At 48.8% G+C, this 19,770-nt stretch overlaps 1 protein-coding gene across 7 annotated transcripts in view; it reads right to left on the bottom strand.

Annotated features, from left to right (window-relative positions):
* Nucleotides 1-19,770, bottom strand: part of FRMD4A (FERM domain containing 4A) — a 713,130-nt gene that overhangs the window by 121,764 nt on the left and 571,596 nt on the right. For all 7 annotated transcript variants that reach the window (XM_085652949.1, XM_085652947.1, XM_085652946.1 and 4 more), the window contains exons 6-8: nt 12,089-12,145; nt 11,348-11,370; nt 3,832-3,915 (exon numbers count right to left, since the gene is read on the bottom strand). In XM_085652949.1, the coding sequence (XP_085509075.1) occupies nt 3,832-3,915; nt 11,348-11,370; nt 12,089-12,145 (164 nt within the window). The remainder of the gene's footprint in view (nt 1-3,831; nt 3,916-11,347; nt 11,371-12,088; nt 12,146-19,770) is intronic.

The raw sequence follows: 19,770 nt of genomic DNA, 5'->3' as shown, positions 1-19,770 counted from the left end.
GACTATGAGGGACTTTCCCGTCAGGGTACATCATAAAAGGTGAAGAGTGTTATCTATTTGGCTAGCCACCCTGCCAGGCAGCCTCGGGTGGCGCTACCACCCCCAGGCAGCTGTGCCCATCCCGCAGTGGTGGGAGGGCCAGCTGCTCGTCTCACGAGGCCGCCGGCAGCAGACTGTCGCCACCTCGGTGCCACCCGAGCAGTCCATCACAGCAGATTCTGTCACAGGCCGTCAAGGCAGAGGACACTGAACCCTCCTCACAAGAGCACACCGAGGGCGCCGGCCACCCCGAGATACACAAACACAACGAGGGCAGCGCGCTGTCCTTCCCCGGGAAACCCCCTCTCCCACCGGCTGGGCCGGAAAAAAACACGAGAGCCGCGGGAGTTTTCTACATTTCAGGTGCGACGAATACAATTCACATTCTTTATATTATATCGTTCAGAGGTGGGTTATATTTTTGGGTATTTTCTTCCTTATAGCCTGTACATGGGAAATTGCAGAAAAAACACGTACTTTCGTTTTGCTTATCGAGAGGCTGTGTTAAAAGCAGCCCCCCGTATGTGGAAGCCATCTTGTCTTTCAAAGCATGAGGAACACCTGATGAATAATGTATGCATTTCGCATGTGTCCCAAGCCCTTGGGACTCCCTGGCACAGATAGACACACACCCAGAGGAACTAACTATGACATCCTTTAAATGCAGCATCCTCTCACAATCACTCTTCTGAGCAGATACTATGCGAGTTTATAAACCACACTGTGGAATGTGCACTTGAAACTTTTAATGAACAGCTGAAGCAGCCCACCGCCCGGCCCTGGCAATACCGAGATAAGATGGCACGTGCCCCCTTTCATAATACGGCTCAAGTTGGGGACTCCTTGCAGAGGAAACTATTGAAGATATGAAAGTCTTTCTCAGCTGGCAATGTCCGACTCCAATGTGGAAAAATGTAGTCATGAAAAAGACAGCCTCCAGCTAGAAATGATGCGCCAAAAAGAGATAAAAACAAATGCTTGGAATTATCTGAATCACTGGTATTGACTGGAAAATTCCATTCCATCGTTTTCAGTTCTTTTGTATTATTACAGACTCGGACCAACTTGCATCTGAACGACGAGGCTCAATAAGTTCAAAATGTGTTTAGGGGTTTGCCTGGAAGTTCTAGCTGGACTCCTCCGTTTGGAGCGGGGCCTGGACTGGTTTACACATGGCTGGTCCCTATCTGCAAAGGCAATCACTAAATGACAAACGATGCAAAACTAAAGATAAGCCATCACTGCTTCCCTGGTATTTATGTTCCAAATATAAACATCAAGCCAGAAGGGCAGGAGAGAGGGCTTCACTGGGCTACGAGGAGTGAATAATGAAATGAAAAGTTGCCCTAAGTGCTGAGGAAGATGGGGCCTCTTCGAGGCGCCACCTTTCATCACGGAGTCCGCTATCACTTGCTTATCCTCACCAGCAGGGCCGCACGCAAGGGCGCTCTCAGATAATCTGATTTTATGCGAAGAAAAGCAATCTAGTTTGGACTCATCTCTGTGAAGATTTTTTTCACTTTCTCTTGCATTCCGGTCATAGTCGGAGCATGTAAGGTAAGCGTACAATGTCAGGAAGTGGATTCTTGACAAGATTTCAAAACAGCTTTCCCAGATGATTCAAAATAACTTTACATGTGTGCATCTGGGGATGTTGGCTAAGAGATTGAGGCCTCCACCTAAAACATGGCGCATCACGCTTGGGATGTTTGAAATAAGGAAAAAAACTTTAAGAGGTGGGAGACCGTCTCCCGGCCTCCTTTTACCACGCAGGCTGTGCATGGTACCAGCTTTACGCGTGCTTTCTCAGTGCCATTGCTCCAGACAGCCTATCCTAACTTATTTCTGAATATTTTTTGATCTCTTTTCTTCTGCTTGGGCAGTCTTAAACTAATTAAATATCTTTTATGTAGAAAACATACTGCCTAGTGGTTATTTCCTAAAGTAATCTAACAATTCAGCACGTATTTATTGTCTTCCCTCAATTGTCCACGTTTTCATGGTTGAGTTTTTACCCAAAGGACTTATGGTGTGTACCGAATACAAACTGCGCGGGCCTTGTACTGTCTTCGCTGAGTCTTTATCCAGGTGTAGAGGACTCCTTCAGGACGGGACTATTTTGGATCTACACCACATGCAGATAATAGTTGCAGTCTTGACTAGTGCGGCCTTAGTGCTTTTCACACCTAACGTGTCTGGGGTTTTGTGATGTTCTCTCTATTGTTACATGAAGTTATTCTCCTTTCCTTCACACAGTAATTTGAAATGTGCTGAATAAATAGAAGATATCCTTGAATCCTAGTGGAACACTTGGGGATGGGAGCGAAAAATAAAAGGGAAGCGTTTAAATCTCCCTGAAAACACAGCTCCTTGTTCAGGATACAAATACCTAATGCATTAAGAAATAAGCCAATAATGTTTTGCCACATTGATGGTCATTTCTGATTCCTACAAAGATTTCTCAGTAGGTGAAGAAAAGGTTTGGACTTTGGACTCCGTAGTCTCTACACCAAATATCAGAAATGCTAAGATAGTCACTTTTCAAAGCCTGTTTTTTCAAAATTTAAACAAATTCAAAATAAGGAGACGATGAAGCTGTACCTTAAAAATGAAGGCATCTAACACAAAATGTTCTCACACTTCATGGCAAATCCACTCATTTTCCTAACTGCAGGGAAGGTGCTACAGCAAGGCACTAGCAGGCAGCATCTATTGTGCCACTTGCAAGGTCAGTCAAATTACCTGCACAAGCAGCAAATACGGCCAAATGGCCAGGGTTTGGCGTGGCACAATGCGTGTTCACTTACGGTTGCAAAGGTCTTTTAACAACACTAATTGCTGCAATGAACAGATCATAAATTGCTAAACACTGCCTGATTTTGAGACACAAATTCCCATCAGATATGCTTTCCATAACGGGCTATAAAGTGGAAAAGTGAGCACATATAGATAGCTGTGAGCATAAAGTATCTTACACTGACCAGTGGTAACTACACACATTGGCAGATATTTCTCTTTAGAAGGATTAGAGTAGTGTACACCACACAGACCAATAACACCACTGCGGGCTACCTGTTTAACTGTGTGAAGGATAAACTGGTGGCGCCCATGATGCGTGCCGGCGTAGGCCAGCTCCAACACCTGCATGGGGCTGGGGAGCTTGGAGTCCGCAACACCGAGAAAGTAAAGCGTTGACTGCGAGCTTCAGCTGACCCCGTACAGGGCAGCCACAGAGCTTGAGTTACGATAGTTGAGTGAGCCCCACAAACGGGTAGACCCGCGGAGAGGAGTGAAGCTTGCCTGCTTGCCGTACTGGGTAATACTATCTCATGTGTATCCCCAATGTGGGTTTTCTTGACATTTGTTCTCATTCTTGAGAAGGAATTGAGTAAAACGATTTCGCTCCCTTACATGGAAATGTTCTCGAGTGTCCTTCATCCTCTCATGTAAATGTTGTTTTTTCCCTGAATATAACAACTTCACGTCATACCTTATCAAGTATAGTGCCTAACACCAATTTTGGGGTCGAGATGAGCTATATCAAAATTATAAGAAACAAAAGACCTAGGAGGGAACCAACTATCAGGCGAGGAGGCTGAATAAACCACTAAAGTAAGAAACTTGTGCAAGCGGGGACAGACACATCGACATATACACAGGCATGCGATGCCGCGGACAGAGGAAGAGCTGATGGGGCCTGAAAGAGATGAAATGACAGATATTCCCTGGAAGACAGATGACTGACAGGTAGGCAGGCAGACAGATGGAGATATATATATATACATGATGTACCAGTAGGCGAGGGACGGGTGCTCCTTCAGTGCTTGTGTTGGAAGAGCCGGCAGCTTCTTCAAGTCACTCCTGACAACCTCGTTGCTGGAAGAAACAAAATAGGGTCAAACACAAGGATCAGACTGCTGCACTGAATGTGGTGGACTGTAACCCAGCTCCAGCCCACCCCCTGGGACTGTGGCTGCTGCTTCTCCCTACAGGCCACGGCCTGACCGAGCCCTCAACAATCCCTTCCTTTAAACCCATTATTCATGGTACGACAGCTCTTGCAGATGCATTTTTTTCATTGCAAAAAATAAAATGTGCACAAACAATTAAGTGTGATTAGGTAATGTATACGACCTACAGAAAGTGCACAAAGCGGGTTCTGTTACTCCGTGCATGGCGCGAGGAGCTCACCTCTCCTTTCACCTGGTTGCTTCCGGGTACAATACAGGCCCTGTTTCCCATGGCCGGCCTATTCCCAGACAATTATTATCAAAGCCAGCTTTCTTTTATTTGTCTGGCACTCACCGAGGCACCCGAGGAAATAAAAGGCACAGCTGCTGATTCTGTGCCATGATTCTCTTTTGTGGTGAAGACACACACCCCGCACTGGCTGCGATACCAGCACATGGTGGCAGCATGGCCAGGGCTCGGGACAACTCTGGGGATCAAAGGACTAAAGACGCTCTTACTAATAGACACAGTTAAACTCTGAGAGGTGCGCTACTGGGAACATGAGTTAATGTATTGACTTAGATTCAATAAATATACTGTCTTCTCCACAAAATAAGCATTGGCAAAGCCAATAGGTACAGGTTTAATATTCTAACGCATGCAACGTCAGCACATTAAACCCAGACAAGAAACAAGGGTAGACCGTATTAAAAGCTTCCTTGCTTTGGATATAGTCCTGTTGTTTTCATTTTTATTTTAAATAAAAATTGCATTTAAAGAGAGGCTTCATTAAGTCATTCTTTAGTTTCTATGACAGAAAGAAAGGAAGGACTGTAATGAAGGCTCCCTTGCCACTCGACCTTCTTTTGACATAGAAACAAAAAGAGGACGGTATTGAAAGCAAAGAGAGTCTTCAGTGTAGCCAATCTTTCTTTTCTATGAAAACCCCCCCAAAACATACTCAGTCCTGGCAGGAAGGAGAGACGGACAAGGGGAACAAGGAGCAGACGGGAGGGAGGGGCAGGAGGGGTATATGAAAAGGTGGCTGGTGGGTAAAAGAGGTGAATACAATGGAAGGAGGAGGACCAGAGAGAGATGCAAGAGAATGACTGATGGGGTAACAAGAAGATCACAGGGGAGGGAAGAGCAGTGGATAAGATGGGGGAACAAGGTGTGCACAGGGGCTGGAGGGACAGACAAGAGAGAGATATGATAGAGTGGCAGGTGGAGAAATGAGGAGAGCACAGGGAAGGTGGGAGGGTGTTTAGCGAGATGTGAGTGGGTGGCTTGCTGGGAATCATGGAGAGCTCAGGGGAGGGAGGGGCTATAGTAGGTACAAGTATGAGAGGGTGGTGGACAATAGGTAGGTACGAGAGGGGGTGGACGGGGGAAGGAAATCACAGAGAAGCGAGGGGAGGTAAGGGGTTGTAAGAGGACAGTGCGTAGGGAAAGAGGAGAGCACAATGGAGAGAAGGAACAGTGAGACAGAACGGAAGAGGAGCAGCGTGAGAAACAGCAGGAGCTAGCAAGAGTGCACAGAGAGGGCTATAGCAGTAAACCAGTCCCTCATCCACACCAATACAATTTCTTGAGTGCAGGCTGAAAAATTCACACAAACAGCAAAAGCCATTAGCTGAGAGATGAATACTCGATCGACACGTTTCACACAAATAGCTGAAAGAGGCAGATCGAAGAAAGGCAATGGGTGAAAGGGGCTGACCCACAGATCACTTAGACTTGTACTGTATACTATATTTATACAGCAGTCAAAGTGCATTAAAAAAGTATGGGAACTGTGATGCTGAGCGCAATGGAGGCGGGGTCAGTAAGCAGGGAGGCGCGATCAAAGGCGTGGCTAAAAAAGAACAAAATATTCTGTAACTATTCTGTTGGTCTTTCACCTTCTGGTAACTGCATATGGAATCATGCTCACCTTAAATTAAAAAGAAATGCAAGTTAAACAAATCAGTTAGTGATGTACTATTTTATATTATGAAACCTCTATTGGTTATTATGATCACTGTTCATGTTTGTTTATGGAACAGAGCTACAGAACCGAATTCTGTTTGGTGCAGGATGAATAGTGACTTGTGTTTTTAGTATTACGACGTCTCAGCCGGTGACAGAAGGCACTGTGAACACGCAAGCCATTATTTTAACCTTGTATTACACACAGTCTGTGCATAAAATATTTAGGTATAAGACTGAATAAAGAGCTTCCTAAATACTGATTTTAAAAATAGACTGAACTCAGTGTCAACATATTTTATAACTGTCTATTAAAAGCATGCACTCCAGAGATCAATTGGTAACACCCTTGCAATACCACCCAAAACGAATAGATCTTTGTCCTCACAAAGCTTCAAGAGAACTCCATCAATTAAATCCAATACCGATTTCCAAGCAGCCTTTACAGTTGCACATTAACCAACTGTGCACATTTACATTTCTTTCCGGCAGCGGACACCCTGACAAGAAGGTCTTTTCCTTGTTTAACTGTCGGTCCCTCCCTCAACTTCACAGCACTGAAGACTTCCACCCATCCACTTCAGCTGAGATGTCTTAACCTTAGGAACTAACCGCTCCAGGGCAGTTGTCTTTTAAGACAAGCAATGGAAAAGCCAAAACGTCTCGCCTATGCAAGAGATATTGGCTTTGCCAATATGTTTTAATCATGTTGTACACCAGCATGGCTGCTGTTCAGCATGGCCAAAAGTTAGTGGGGTAGAGTGGCATGGAGGGGAGTGTTGTAGAGTGGAGTGGAGTTGAGTGTTATCCAGTGGCATGGAGTGGTGTAGATAGAATAGAGTTGTATGATGTGGCTGTAGTGAAGTGGAGTGTCATGGAGTGCCGCAGAGTGCTGTGGAGTGTCATTTAGCGAGTAAAGTGCCATAGAGTGGAAGACCATAGAGTTTTCAGTAATATCTTAAATCTACAGGTATTATCACCACAACCGTTACCAGTAACCTGGTCAGATCATTATTTGATACCTATCTTCTTGTGCTTCCCCCTCTCTCCCCCCCTCCTCCCCCCCCCCCCCCAAGCCTTCAGTCACAGGCCATGCAGCAGGACCGCTGCTGGTCTAAACTAAACCTTGAGGAATTGTAAATTGCTCTCAGCAAGTCTAGGACTGAATTAGGTGACCATACTCCTGGAAGTAAATAATATTCTCCATCCAACCCAGATGGGGTTTAGACTGCAACACAGTACTGAAACAGCACTTTTATCTGTGGTGGAGGAACTCAGGTCCAAGGAGGCCCCGCAGCATTCATCCTCTTGGATCTCAGTGAGGCTTTGACACGGTAGACCATGCAGTACTCACCCAGAGAATTGCAGATGTGGGTATAAAAGATAAGAGTGCTAAAAGGACATACGTCTTTTGTCCAGGGCGTGACTTTCCAAGTGCTCGATCAGGCATGCCACTCAGACACCTTCACTCTGGAATATATGGTGACTCGGGGTTCCACTTTAAGCCTTTCCCTTTTCAACCTTTATATGCGCCTTCTCGCTGAGATCATTAGTGCCTTTGGGTTGTCAATGGGATGGTACATGGACGACACCCAAATAGTCATGCCCATTTTACCAGAACATTGTTCCAACTCACAACAACCGGCACCCTGTTTAAAGGAAGTGGACAATTGGATGGCAAGTTGCTGCTTCAAGCTTAACGGGAACAGGACTGAGATCATCCTTCTGGGTAATAACAATGACGATCAGGGTCTAATTCCCTGGCTGTACTGTTCAGGGACATCACCCAGCCCTAAAGTCCCATAAAGAGCCTGGGCACACGGCTAGATCCTACACTCACCCTGGAATTCCAAGCGAAGAACCTCGCAGCGAGCTGCTAGGGCCTTCTTAGAATCCTTAGGAAACTATTTCATCTTCCTTTCCTTTTCAGAAGGCTCGTTACACAGCCTTGATAATTTCTCATCTGGACTATGGGAATTTTTTATATTTTGGATCCCCTCGCTACGTAAGAAAAAGGTTACAGTTCATACAAAACATGGCAGCATGCCTTCTGTTAAACATCCCCAGGCATTAGTCAGCAAAAAGGCACTGTTAGACCCTTACTGGCTCCCGAAGGAACAGAAGAAGCAGTTGAAGGCCTTGTGTATTGCTTATAGGGCCTTTCACAACAAAGGTCCTCTACTACTGCAATCTCTGGCTGCACCCTACATTCCAAGAAGGGCCTTGAGGTCGGCTAATGCACGTGTTTGAACTTCCTCTGACATACCTGGAAGAAGGTTCCCATCTGACCCCCTCCACTGAGGCAGAGGACAGATTTAGTCCTGTCGAATGTACCCATCTGGGTTCTTGTATAGTCATTTCCATATAAAATATTAATTTGGCCATCCTGAATCTTGCTCTAATCATCTCTTCCCTCTAGCGCTGCGGGGCTTTGTTCCAGTCCTCCTGACACCAGGATCCGATACCTGTTTTTCCCTAAGTTTACTCAGTGTAGCTGATGTATTGTTGATTGTCTTTTTGTACGTGTGGGATATCGCTTTTCTGCAGAATAGCTCGAACAGGACTTTATTTTCTAGGGTATATCTATCTCCCCGCATAACGTTCCCTGAATGTGGCCCACCAGCGCATGTCTAAGTTGCAGGGACCGAAGTAACTATGTTTCTGATAGTTTGTATTTCCTTTTTAAGGTGATCGAAAGATACCATTCCACTTCAGTCCCGGACATCCCCCAACCTACTGATTCCAATGAGACCCCCTTTGCAGGCTCTCAACACGAACAAACTAAGATGTCTGTCACTCCTTGGACCATTCTTGACTACGTGTGACCTTGTTCATTCACATTCCCTGAGCACAGAACCAACGAGTAGAACATGTACCCAATTAGAAGAACTCTGGTCAAATAATGCAGGAATGCTACCTGCCTCTGGTGGGAGATACCTACTGCGGGGTACAAGAGCAGAGTGTTGGAACGTTCCCTAGAGGATATCTTTCCAAACACCACCTAATAACTATATTGCCTTTAAAATAAAAGCTGCTCAGGTGTCAGTCGTCTGCTGGAATCTTTTCAGGGGACTGGATTTCTCAGAGACTCCATATCAACTGACACAGCACTGGGGCGTCAACTCATAGAACAGTCTGATGTTTAGGCAAATCGCTGCAAATCGTCAGCAAATCACCTCCCTCGCGCGTGATGCTCCAGCTCACAGCAATGCAGAGAATGCCCACCTCCCCTCTTGAGGGGTGCTCTGCGTGCCTCCGGCGACAGCTCTCTGACAATGATTAACATGAGAGGTTGGAAACAGCTTTTTCCCTGGGAAAGAGCCCTGGCACGAAGGCTTGTAGGAACAAGCTGCACCCAGCACCCTCCGATTCTCACCCCTGACGTCCGCAGGCACCTGTCCTCACATCTGTCCACGAGCTCCCTTGTATGCATGTTCACACAGAGCTTCAGCACAAATGCGTCAAGAGATGCAGGCGAAGGACCCTGCTGACAGGGGACCACTTTCCGGGGGTGAAGGTCGCTCACCGCTTCGCCTCTTCAGCAGGGTGGAACTGGGACAAAAATAGGCTTGAGCACCAAAAAAAGTGGCCCCATTAGCGAATGAAATAGCCAAAAAGTGACACGTGTTTGCAAATTGGGCAGTTTTGAACTTGTAAAGACATTCTATAGAAGTGTTTTGCAAGGTATGAGAAACTGCATCCATGTGTGCGTGCGGGAAATCACCAGTAAAAACTGGCCAAACAGACCACAAAACAGGCCCAGAAACAAACAAAAAACCGTCCCACACACTTACCAGACAGACCAGCCCACCAGCTCTGCATCGGGGCCCGAAAGGCCGACCCTACTCCGAGTGAGTCTGTCAGCACACGGTCTGAGGGGGCTTCGAGCAATGCTTGCAGGCTCCAACCAGTTAAAGAGAAAGCCCCTAATACGGATGAAATCCCTGGGCAGGTATTTTGCCTAAAACAGGAAGAAGTCTTAAGATGTGCTGGGAACAAAAGGCCTGTTTGGGGATCGCACGGTAAGCCAAGTAAAGGGAGGCAGGGCCGGGCCCGCGCTTCCCTTTGTCCATTGTGTCGGTGTTGGCATCCAGTACCTGCCGCTGTTTGTCTGCAGGGATTGTGGTATTTACACCGCACATTCCAGCCCTCCCCGGGGAAGCCTCGTTCAGCATGCCCCCGGTGATTACCAACGACAGTGGGCAGCGGGCAGGCAGCGTTTCATCCCTTCTACAAGTGAACACGAAGCCCGGGCAGGACCAAGAGCAGTCCTGCCAGGAGCATTTCTCAGTCGAGGGTATGCTTGCATCTAGTCAAGGAGCTCGAGCCACCATGATTACATTTCCATATTCCGCATGCATAGCTTGGACGGGGCGTCAATTGATCAGCTTTCCCAGATGGCTTTTCATTCCTCAAAGAAGAACAAACACTTCTTCACAGAAATGAGGACTAAAGCCGAACCCACCTTTACTTTCTGTGAGTTAGATATTGTGCCCGCCATCTTGCCTCCGCGCTCCCTCTTGAGCTGCGGCCCCACAGGTAAATGCAAGAGTTAGTGAGGGGCTTCGCTCCAGGTTCCATTCTATACTCTGTGGCGACAGTAAGGAGGAAGCCTTCCCCTTCCCAAGGACTCTGCTGTGGTATCTGCCATGAGTCCCAAATCCCATTTAGACTCAGATTCCTCTTACTATCACCCTCACCCCTCTAACCCAAAACTTCTACCCCCTTGAGACTCCTGTCCTGTTCACTCCAGCGCTCTTCTTCCACCCTGTCCTACCTCTCCGCTCCCCGTCCATGCATACGGGCCAGAGGGCCAGCTCCCCACAACACACCATCACGGTCTCGGATGGGACTGCGCCATTTTGGTTAAGACCACTTCTTCAACAATGCTGCTCTCCCGCTAGCTTGTCCCCTCTCTTACGCTCATTTCTCTCCTCCACCGTTAGTGCTTTGAGTTCCCCTTAGGATGGCAGAAGGCGCTGTACAAAAATCCACATATCTGCAATTTCTAGCCTCTGGGTTAAGTTGTGTGCTGCTTAGCATGCCCCTGACACGCTGCACAGCACACACCCAGGCCGTTTATTTTAGAGTAGGATGGGGGGGGGGGGGGGGGCAGGGGGGATCAAAAGCGTGCTGAGCCAGTCCCTTGAATCCAAAGGAGCCCCCCCCCCCCCATGACGTACATGGTGCATGCCGAGGATGGGGAGATGCAGGGATGTGCAAGATGGCGGAGGGCGAAACTGAAGGTACTGACCGCACGCGCTGATTACAGCACATCAATGACACTTTTCAGTACCTGGCTCTCAACAGTACATAAACTGAATACATCTATAAATAAATAATTCAATTTTTCCTGGACAACATTTTTTTTATGTGTTTTAAGACTTACCTTGCATAATCTCCCTTGGCCTCCTGCGAAAAAATAAATATATATTCACATTAAAAAAGGATCACCGCTGACAAAGCATCTTTCTACGTTTATGGTATACATAGGAGTAGGCACTCTCCAGAGGGGATTTGAGAAAGGTTCCAGCCATGGTTCCATTTAAATCACATATTTGCTGCGGGTCAGATCGTGCCGCATTTGAGGTCTGACATTTCTGATCAATACGGTGCTCAACTGGTGTACGTGATGAGGATGTAATGAGCCACTCAAACGTTATGGAGAGCTTAGAGTAACACATACATTATTACATGATGAGGGCTTTAACAACAGTCACCCACGGCGAGCGTGCAAACTGAGAGTAACCAATCATGAGGGGAACGCGCCATCACTGGAAGACTGCACTATGAGTCACACACTGGTGCACCGCTCAATCTGGTTCACTCACGCGCACAGCGTGGCAGGTACGCACCTGCCCAAGCTTGGCACGCTTGTTGCTTCTTGCATGCACAGGGGATTAATACACTTGGCAGAAAAATCTAACAAACCGCGCTCTAGGGGCGGGCTCTCCAGGATTACGCATTTTGACTTTTTTTTGTTTCACTGGCGGCCATTTCAAATCCTTGGTATTTTAACGCGTGAGGTGTGACAGGCATCACTCACTTCAGTGACTGTACACTGAGGCGCAACTTTTATGTGTGTTCTCACAGACGCGGTAACAATGCACCAGCGAAGCATGCACCTTACCTGCAGGATGTGTGCAGCTAGCTCGAACACGGCGTCGCTGTCCACCTCGATGAGCTCCTGCGGCACAAGGGAGGAAAAGAAAACAAAAAGAGACTTTAAAAGTTGTGGAGCGAGGGGCCTGCCTCTACTCTCACCCTCGCAGCACAGTGACGCTACCGGCCCCCGGCGCGCCCTGCCCCCTCACCTGAGGGGGTTCTCGTTACCTCACCCGAGATGGAATGCACACCTCAGACGCTCTCGGCAAAGGAGACGTGACTACCCATGTCATGTTGAACCTGTGAATGCAGCACAACCTGTCTTGGAGGTCCCCGCTCCCAGGCCCCCAGCGGAGCCAGTACTGCAGCACTTCTGTGCGAGTTTTAAAGCTAGTGAAAACGTTGTTCCAGTACAACAGTGCAATACAGAATTATGAATGTTGTAGGAAGAGATAGCTTGTATTTGTACGGCTGTAGTTCAGACATGGAATTATGCGGCAAAAAGGAGGCCGAAATTATGCGGCAGTGTGCACTAAATTATGCGGCAAAGTAAAATTATGTGGCGTAATGTGGCACTTTCTCTAGAAGTATTATTTTACTATTTTATTTTGATCCACAATAATAGCGTCTATGAAAATTATCCATTTTATTAGTACCTGTTCAACATCTGCATACACCAATCGGCAAATAAAGGGTGACAAGTCAACCCTAGAAAACTATCTGCAAACGCGCATTACTGTGTTTTAGTAACTTTTGAGCTGTTTAACCTAGAAATCATTGTTGTAGTTGAAACTATGTCAAGTGTAGTAAATAAATACATCGTATATGTAAAATGACAGAGCCGCAGAACTGGACAAGGCTGTTGCTGGAATCCTTTGTGTGCGGCCGGGCTTGTGCTCCGCTGAGCACACTTGCACTGCTTTTCCCCTCAACGCCACGATCGGCCAGGCTGGGTTCCGCCGATAGGGACTGCATCTCCCAGCATTCCAGGGGGACCAGGTGACGCTCCCGCTCCCGCTGACGAGCTTTCCCGCGCCTGGAGGCATTTAAATCTGAGGGCGGTGGCGAGGACTCTGTGGGCTGTTGCTGGAATCCTTTGTGTGCGGCCGGGCTTGTGCTCCGCTGAGCACACTTGCACTGCTTTTCCCCTCAACGCCACGATCGGCCAGGCTGGGTTCCGCCGATAGGGACTGCATCTCCCAGCATTCCAGGGGGACCAGGTGACGCTCCCGCTGACGAGCTTTCCCACGCCTGGAGGCATTTAAATCTGAGGGCGGTGGCGAGGACTCTGTGGGCTGTTGCTGGAATCCTTTGTGTGCGGCCGGGCTTGTGCTCCGCTGAGCACACTTGCACTGCTTTTCCCCTCAACGCCACGATCGGCCAGGCTGGGTTCCGCCGATAGGGACTGCATCTCCCAGCATTCCAGGGGGACCAGGTGACGCTCCCGCTCCCGCTGACGAGCTTTCCCGCGCCTGGAGGCATTTAAATCTGAGGGCGGTGCCGAGGACTCTGTGGGCTGTTGCTGGAATCCTTTGTGTGCGGCCGGGCTTGTGCTCCGCTGAGCACACTTGCACTGCTTTTCCCCTCAACGCCACGATCGGCCAGGCTGGGTTCCGCCGATAGGGACTGCATCTCCCAGCATTCCAGGGGGACCAGGTGACGCTCCCGCTCCCGCTGACGAGCTTTCCCGCGCCTGGAGGCATTTAAATCTGAGGGCGGTGGCGAGGACTCTGTGGGCTGTTGCTGGAATCCTTTGTGTGCGGCCGGGCTTGTGCTCCGCTGAGCACACTTGCACTGCTTTTCCCCTCAACGCCACGATCGGCCAGGCTGGGTTCCGCCGATAGGGACTGCATCTCCCAGCATTCCAGGGGGACCAGGTGACGCTCCCGCTCCCGCTGACGAGCTTTCCCGCGCCTGGAGGCATTTAAATCTGAGGGCGGTGGCGAGGACTCTGTGGGCTGTTGCTGGAATCCTTTGTGTGCGGCCGGGCTTGTGCTCCGCTGAGCACACTTGCACTGCTTTTCCCCTCAACGCCACGATCGGCCAGGCTGGGTTCCGCCGATAGGGACTGCATCTCCCAGCATTCCAGGGGGACCAGGTGACGCTCCCGCTCCCGCTGACGAGCTTTCCCGCGCCTGGAGGCATTTAAATCTGAGGGCGGTGGCGAGGACTCTGTGGGCTGTTGCTGGAATCCTTTGTGTGCGGCCGGGCTTGTGCTCCGCTGAGCACACTTGCACTGCTTTTCCCCTCAACGCCACGATCGGCCAGGCTGGGTTCCGCCGATAGGGACTGCATCTCCCAGCATTCCAGGGGGACCAGGTGACGCTCCCGCTCCCGCTGACGAGCTTTCCCGCGCCTGGAGGCATTTAAATCTGAGGGCGGTGGCGAGGACTCTGTGGGCTGTTGCTGGAATCCTTTGTGTGCGGCCGGGCTTGTGCTCCGCTGAGCACACTTGCACTGCTTTTCCCCTCAACGCCACGATCGGCCAGGCTGGGTTCCGCCGATAGGGACTGCATCTCCCAGCATTCCAGGGGGACCAGGTGACGCTCCCGCTCCCGCTGACGAGCTTTCCCACGCCTGGAGGCATTTAAATCTGAGGGCGGTGGCGAGGACTCTGTGGGCTGTTGCTGGAATCCTTTGTGTGCGGCCGGGCTTGTGCTCCGCTGAGCACACTTGCACTGCTTTTCCCCTCAACGCCACGATCGGCCAGGCTGGGTTCCGCCGATAGGGACTGCATCTCCCAGCATTCCAGGGGGACCAGGTGACGCTCCCGCTGACGAGCTTTCCCGCGCCTGGAGGCATTTAAATCTGAGGGCGGTGGCGAGGACTCTGTGGGCTGTTGCTGGAATCCTTTGTGTGCGGCCAGGCTTGTGCTCCGCTGAGCACACTTGCACTGCTTTTCCCCTCAACGCCACGATCGGTCAGGCTGGGTTCCGCCGATAGGGACTGCATCTCCCAGCATTCCAGGGGGACCAGGTGACGCTCCCGCTCCCGCTGACGAGCTTTCCCGCGCCTGGAGGCATTTAAATCTGAGGGCGGTGGCGAGGACTCTGTGGGCTGTTGCTGGAATCCTTTGTGTGCGGCCGGGCTTGTGCTCCGCTGAGCACACTTGCACTGCTTTTCCCCTCAACGCCACGATCGGCCAGGCTGGGTTCCGCCGATAGGGACTGCATCTCCCAGCATTCCAGGGGGACCAGGTGACGCTCCCGCTCCCGCTGATGAGCTTTCCCGCGCCTGGAGGCATTTAAATCTGAGGGCGGTGCCGAGGACTCTGTGGGCTGTTGCTGGAATCCTTTGTGTGCGGCCGGGCTTGTGCTCCGCTGAGCACACTTGCACTGCTTTTCCCCTCAACGCCACGATCGGCCAGGCTGGGTTCCGCCGATAGGGACTGCATCTCCCAGCATTCCAGGGGGACCAGGTGACGCTCCCGCTCCCGCTGACGAGCTTTCCCGCGCCTGGAGGCATTTAAATCTGAGGGCGGTGGCGAGGACTCTGTGGGCTGTTGCTGGAATCCTTTGTGTGCGGCCGGGCTTGTGCTCCGCTGAGCACACTTGCACTGCTTTTCCCCTCAACGCCACGATCGGCCAGGCTGGGTTCCGCCGATAGGGACTGCATCTCCCAGCATTCCAGGGGGACCAGGTGACGCTCCCGCTCCCGAGCTTTCCCGCGCCTGGAGGCATTTAAATCTGAGGGCGGTTGCTCGTCCCGCGAGGACGCGCGCGGGACGCGCCGGGCTAAGCCCGGGCAAAGGGCGGGCCCTCTGTGGCCCTCAGAGGCACTAGGAGGCCGGGCTGGGCCACGTCCAGTCACAATTGATTATTGGGTACTGGACTCGTATGACATATGAGAGCTTCTGTTGCAAACCTGTGAATATTGTAGCGGTATCCGGACTGTCTAGGTTAAATATGTTGCTTGGTGTGGTGGTTGTGTAGCGCTACAGGTAATAGAGTAACTGATATATATGAGGTGTATTGTTGTATTGAGTAGGTAACTGCTGATTAACAAACGCTGAATAATATCTGGTCACTTAGTTTTCACCATATTGGGTGTAAGGGGGTTGTTTACATAAAGAGGGCAATGGCTACCAAACCAAAAACTAGATCTACCAAAAGTAAAGCGAGCACCCCGCTGATTACGTCAAATGGCCCATCTAACACTGATACTCTTGTCGGGTATTCTGCACCCCCAACGGCCATTGATTTAATGCTACGGAAGGTCATTGGGGCAGTAAACGGGGAAATTGAACGCACCCAGAGACGCTTATCAATGACCCCCACGCAAAACCCTCATACTCAAACACACAGTAGTCCTATGCAAGGCCCACAAGTAAATCTGTGTGATAGCCTGTTAGGTAACAGCCCGGATATTTCAATTGAAAATTTACCTTGTGGCCAGCAACTAATAGAGGTCGATTCACCAATTGCTAAGGTAACAAAAAAACTCAACTCTGATAAATCTATGTTGCCTAAAAGAGGCCCCAAGTTCACGCAAGCAAAGAAGTCAAAACCTTCTAATAAGTGTAGGAAGAAGCAATTAACTGAGGACGAGCCTATAGATGTAAATACATCAACTCCACTAAATCCCCCAGGATGGCTACAACCAGTTATAGCTGATTTGCAAAAACATCTAGAATCCTTCATCACTGCTCAAATAAAGCCACTCTTTAGCAAACTAGATAAAATCACTAATGAGCTTCATAAACAGGCTAAGTTGAAGGAAAGTAACTCCAACCCTGCTGGAAATTCAACCCCAATTGTAAATCCCCCATCAAGGCCACCACCCATGGATAACACTAGCACTAGAAATGAGCTATGCATTACTGCCCAGGTTCATGTTCCATCTATAAGTGCAGACCAGTTACAGGATAGAGGTCGGCCTGAAAACACTGAAGACTGTCAACTCAGAAATAAAGATCAGTCTAGTAGACCGCAGGTAAAGTCAGGGCAGGTTGTGTCCCATGAGCAGGCGGATGCATGGCAGAAAGTACCTATTAGCAAGGGAAAAATCTACCCCTCCCCCCCTGGAGTAAATTTACCCCCTGAAGCAAGCCCCTATGTTGTGATTTTCGCTGGGGTTCCTGAACTCAGGGGGGGCCAAAGGGAGGTACACCTAGAGCTAAAAAATAAAATTATATACTGGTTAAATGCACACAGACCGCTCCAGGGGAGGGAAAGGGGAGAAATCATCCATGTAAGAAGAGTACCATGGTTGGGCAACAGAGGAAAAGACATTGAAGGGGATTGCATTATCGCAAATTTTAGGAACCCAAAGTTAGTGGAGTATATACTGGGAAATTACAACAAAAATGCAACTAGTACTATTCGAACTTTGCCTCTGGCCTATTTTTATCCTAGAAATGGCCCTGTGCCCCCTCTGACTCACAATCTAGGTGGGAAAGGAGGAGGTACAGATGGAGGCTGGATAAGGAATAGTGAATACAGTTATTTCCCACCTTTAAACTCGCTGGGCCCACAGTGGGAGAATAGATTCAGCCCCCTCCAATCATTGGACGAAAATGATTGACTGATTAAATCAGTTGTATGTTTGGTAGGGAAGGAATTAAAGACGCCCACGGAAATAAGTGAACTAACATCAGAGGGAATGCACACATCCAATGACTTAGAAATCGGCCCGCAACACCAGATTGGGGAGAGGACAGATCCACTATTAGAAGGGAGGGAGGTACACGAATTGGTTACCCATGGCTTAAGGCTCTCCGGGACACAGGACCCAATAGTGAAAATAACATCCTGGAATATTGCAGGCCTTGCTGGGAAAATAAGCAATACAGAATGGAGGAAGCAATTAAGGGATTCCCATATAATAGCCCTGCAGGAGACATGGGCAGTTGAGCCCGATAATTATTATTTAGAGGGGTATAAATCCTTCTTTGTACCAGCTCGAGAGAGTAGGGCTGGTAGAGCAAAGGGAGGTCTATTAATATACGCTGATGTTAACCTGAAGGGGAGATGGACTGTGCCTGCTTGGACCTCAGATAACTTGCAAGCAGTTACCTTCCAGGGACATGGGCTGAGGGTACAATTATTTAACTTCTATAACCCCGGCCCGGGAAGTGGCACTAATGCCGTGCTGGAAGAATTAGATCTTAGACTACAACAGGAATCTGATCTAAGAAAAGGCGGAGATAATTTATTCGTTCTCCTAATGGGGGACCTAAATTGTCATCTTTGCGCACGTTTGACACCGGTAACTACCCATTGGGATCTATGCCCATTTGAAAAGGGCCCACATTTGGAGCACACAGTCGAGGGTATACTAATATCAAAAATATTAGGGAGACACTCATTAGTACATACCATTGACTTGGTAATCCCAGAACCTGAGGGCACCCTGATACCGACCTTCAAAGGAAGGGGATGTTCGTCTATTATAGACTATATTTTTATATCCACCTTCGCTAAACACCTGATTGGGATGATAAATACCAAATGGAGTGCCTTCAGCGATCATAACCCTTTGGTTATAGATATACTGTACAAAGACCATACTAAAATGAATAAACAACTGGATATTATTCTACATCCCACCGATCAGGGAAGGCGGTTAAAATGGGCAAAAATCAACGCCCCTGAATTTTATATTGCATTGGTGCAAAAGGGGAGAAAGTGGCTTGAGGAGTGTTTAGACCTCCACATTGAGGGAGCTGACTTAGTTGCCGCTTTTAGGGAGCTAACGGAACGCGTTGGGAAACTTTTGGTGGCAAAAGGCTCCAGAAAATTAATGAGTCACCCAAGATGGTTTGATGTAAATTGTGCACGTGCACTAAGAAATCTAAAGTCAAGCCTAAAGGTAAAGCCGAGGAATATTGGGGAAGTGGCAAAGCATAGGAAAATCTATAAAATAACGATCCTAGAAAGAAAAGCCACATTAAAAGCGGAATTATGGGCGGATTTAAGAGAGGCTGGTGAAAACAGAGACTTTACTGAATTCTGGAAGATCATAAATAGGCCCTCTCTGTATGATTGTAACACACCGGTCGTCAGCACAAATATACTCCCACAGCAATGGGTAGCCCACTTTGAGAAGCTCTATAATAATTCCAAGGCCTGTAAACAAGAAGGGGAATGGGTTGGCAACAGGAATGAGGCACGGGACTTCACACTCACGGAGATAACGCAAGCAATTAATGGATTAACTTCAAACAAAGCACCTGGGCCAGATGGCACTCCCCCAGATCTGTATAAAAGTAATGTTGATCTGTGGGCACCTATTTTGATGAGAGTGCTAAACGCAGCCATTAAAACAGGACTCCCGAGGTCATGGTCCACTGCCCTAATAGTTCCTATTTTTAAAAAAGGAAATAAGGACAATCCCCAATGTTATAGACCTATATCACTAATTGATGTTTCGGCAAAAATTTTGGGGCGGGTGGTTTTAAATCGTCTAATGGCCTGGACGGAAGAACAGCACACAATAGTTGACACCCAGTATGGTTTTAGAGCGGGAAGATCGACCAGTGATCAATGTTTAAATTTATACTTACTGGTCGCTAAATATACCTGTGCGAGTAATGGGACCATTTACATGGGATTTATGGACCTTGCAGCGGCTTTCGACAACGTGAACAGAAGTAAGCTTTGGGAAATGATGACTGCATTGGGGATTGATCAGGGATTGATAAACATTCTGAGAGAGCTGCACTGGAACACTACGGCGAGGGTGCGCTATAGCATGGAGGGGGGACAA

This window comes from Triturus cristatus, chromosome 4_1 (assembly GCF_964204655.1).
Source record: "Triturus cristatus chromosome 4_1, aTriCri1.1, whole genome shotgun sequence".
Taxonomy (NCBI): domain Eukaryota; kingdom Metazoa; phylum Chordata; class Amphibia; order Caudata; family Salamandridae; genus Triturus; species Triturus cristatus.
The sequence above is the reverse complement of the archived record's forward strand: the minus strand, read 5'-3'. Positions and strand labels throughout refer to the sequence as shown.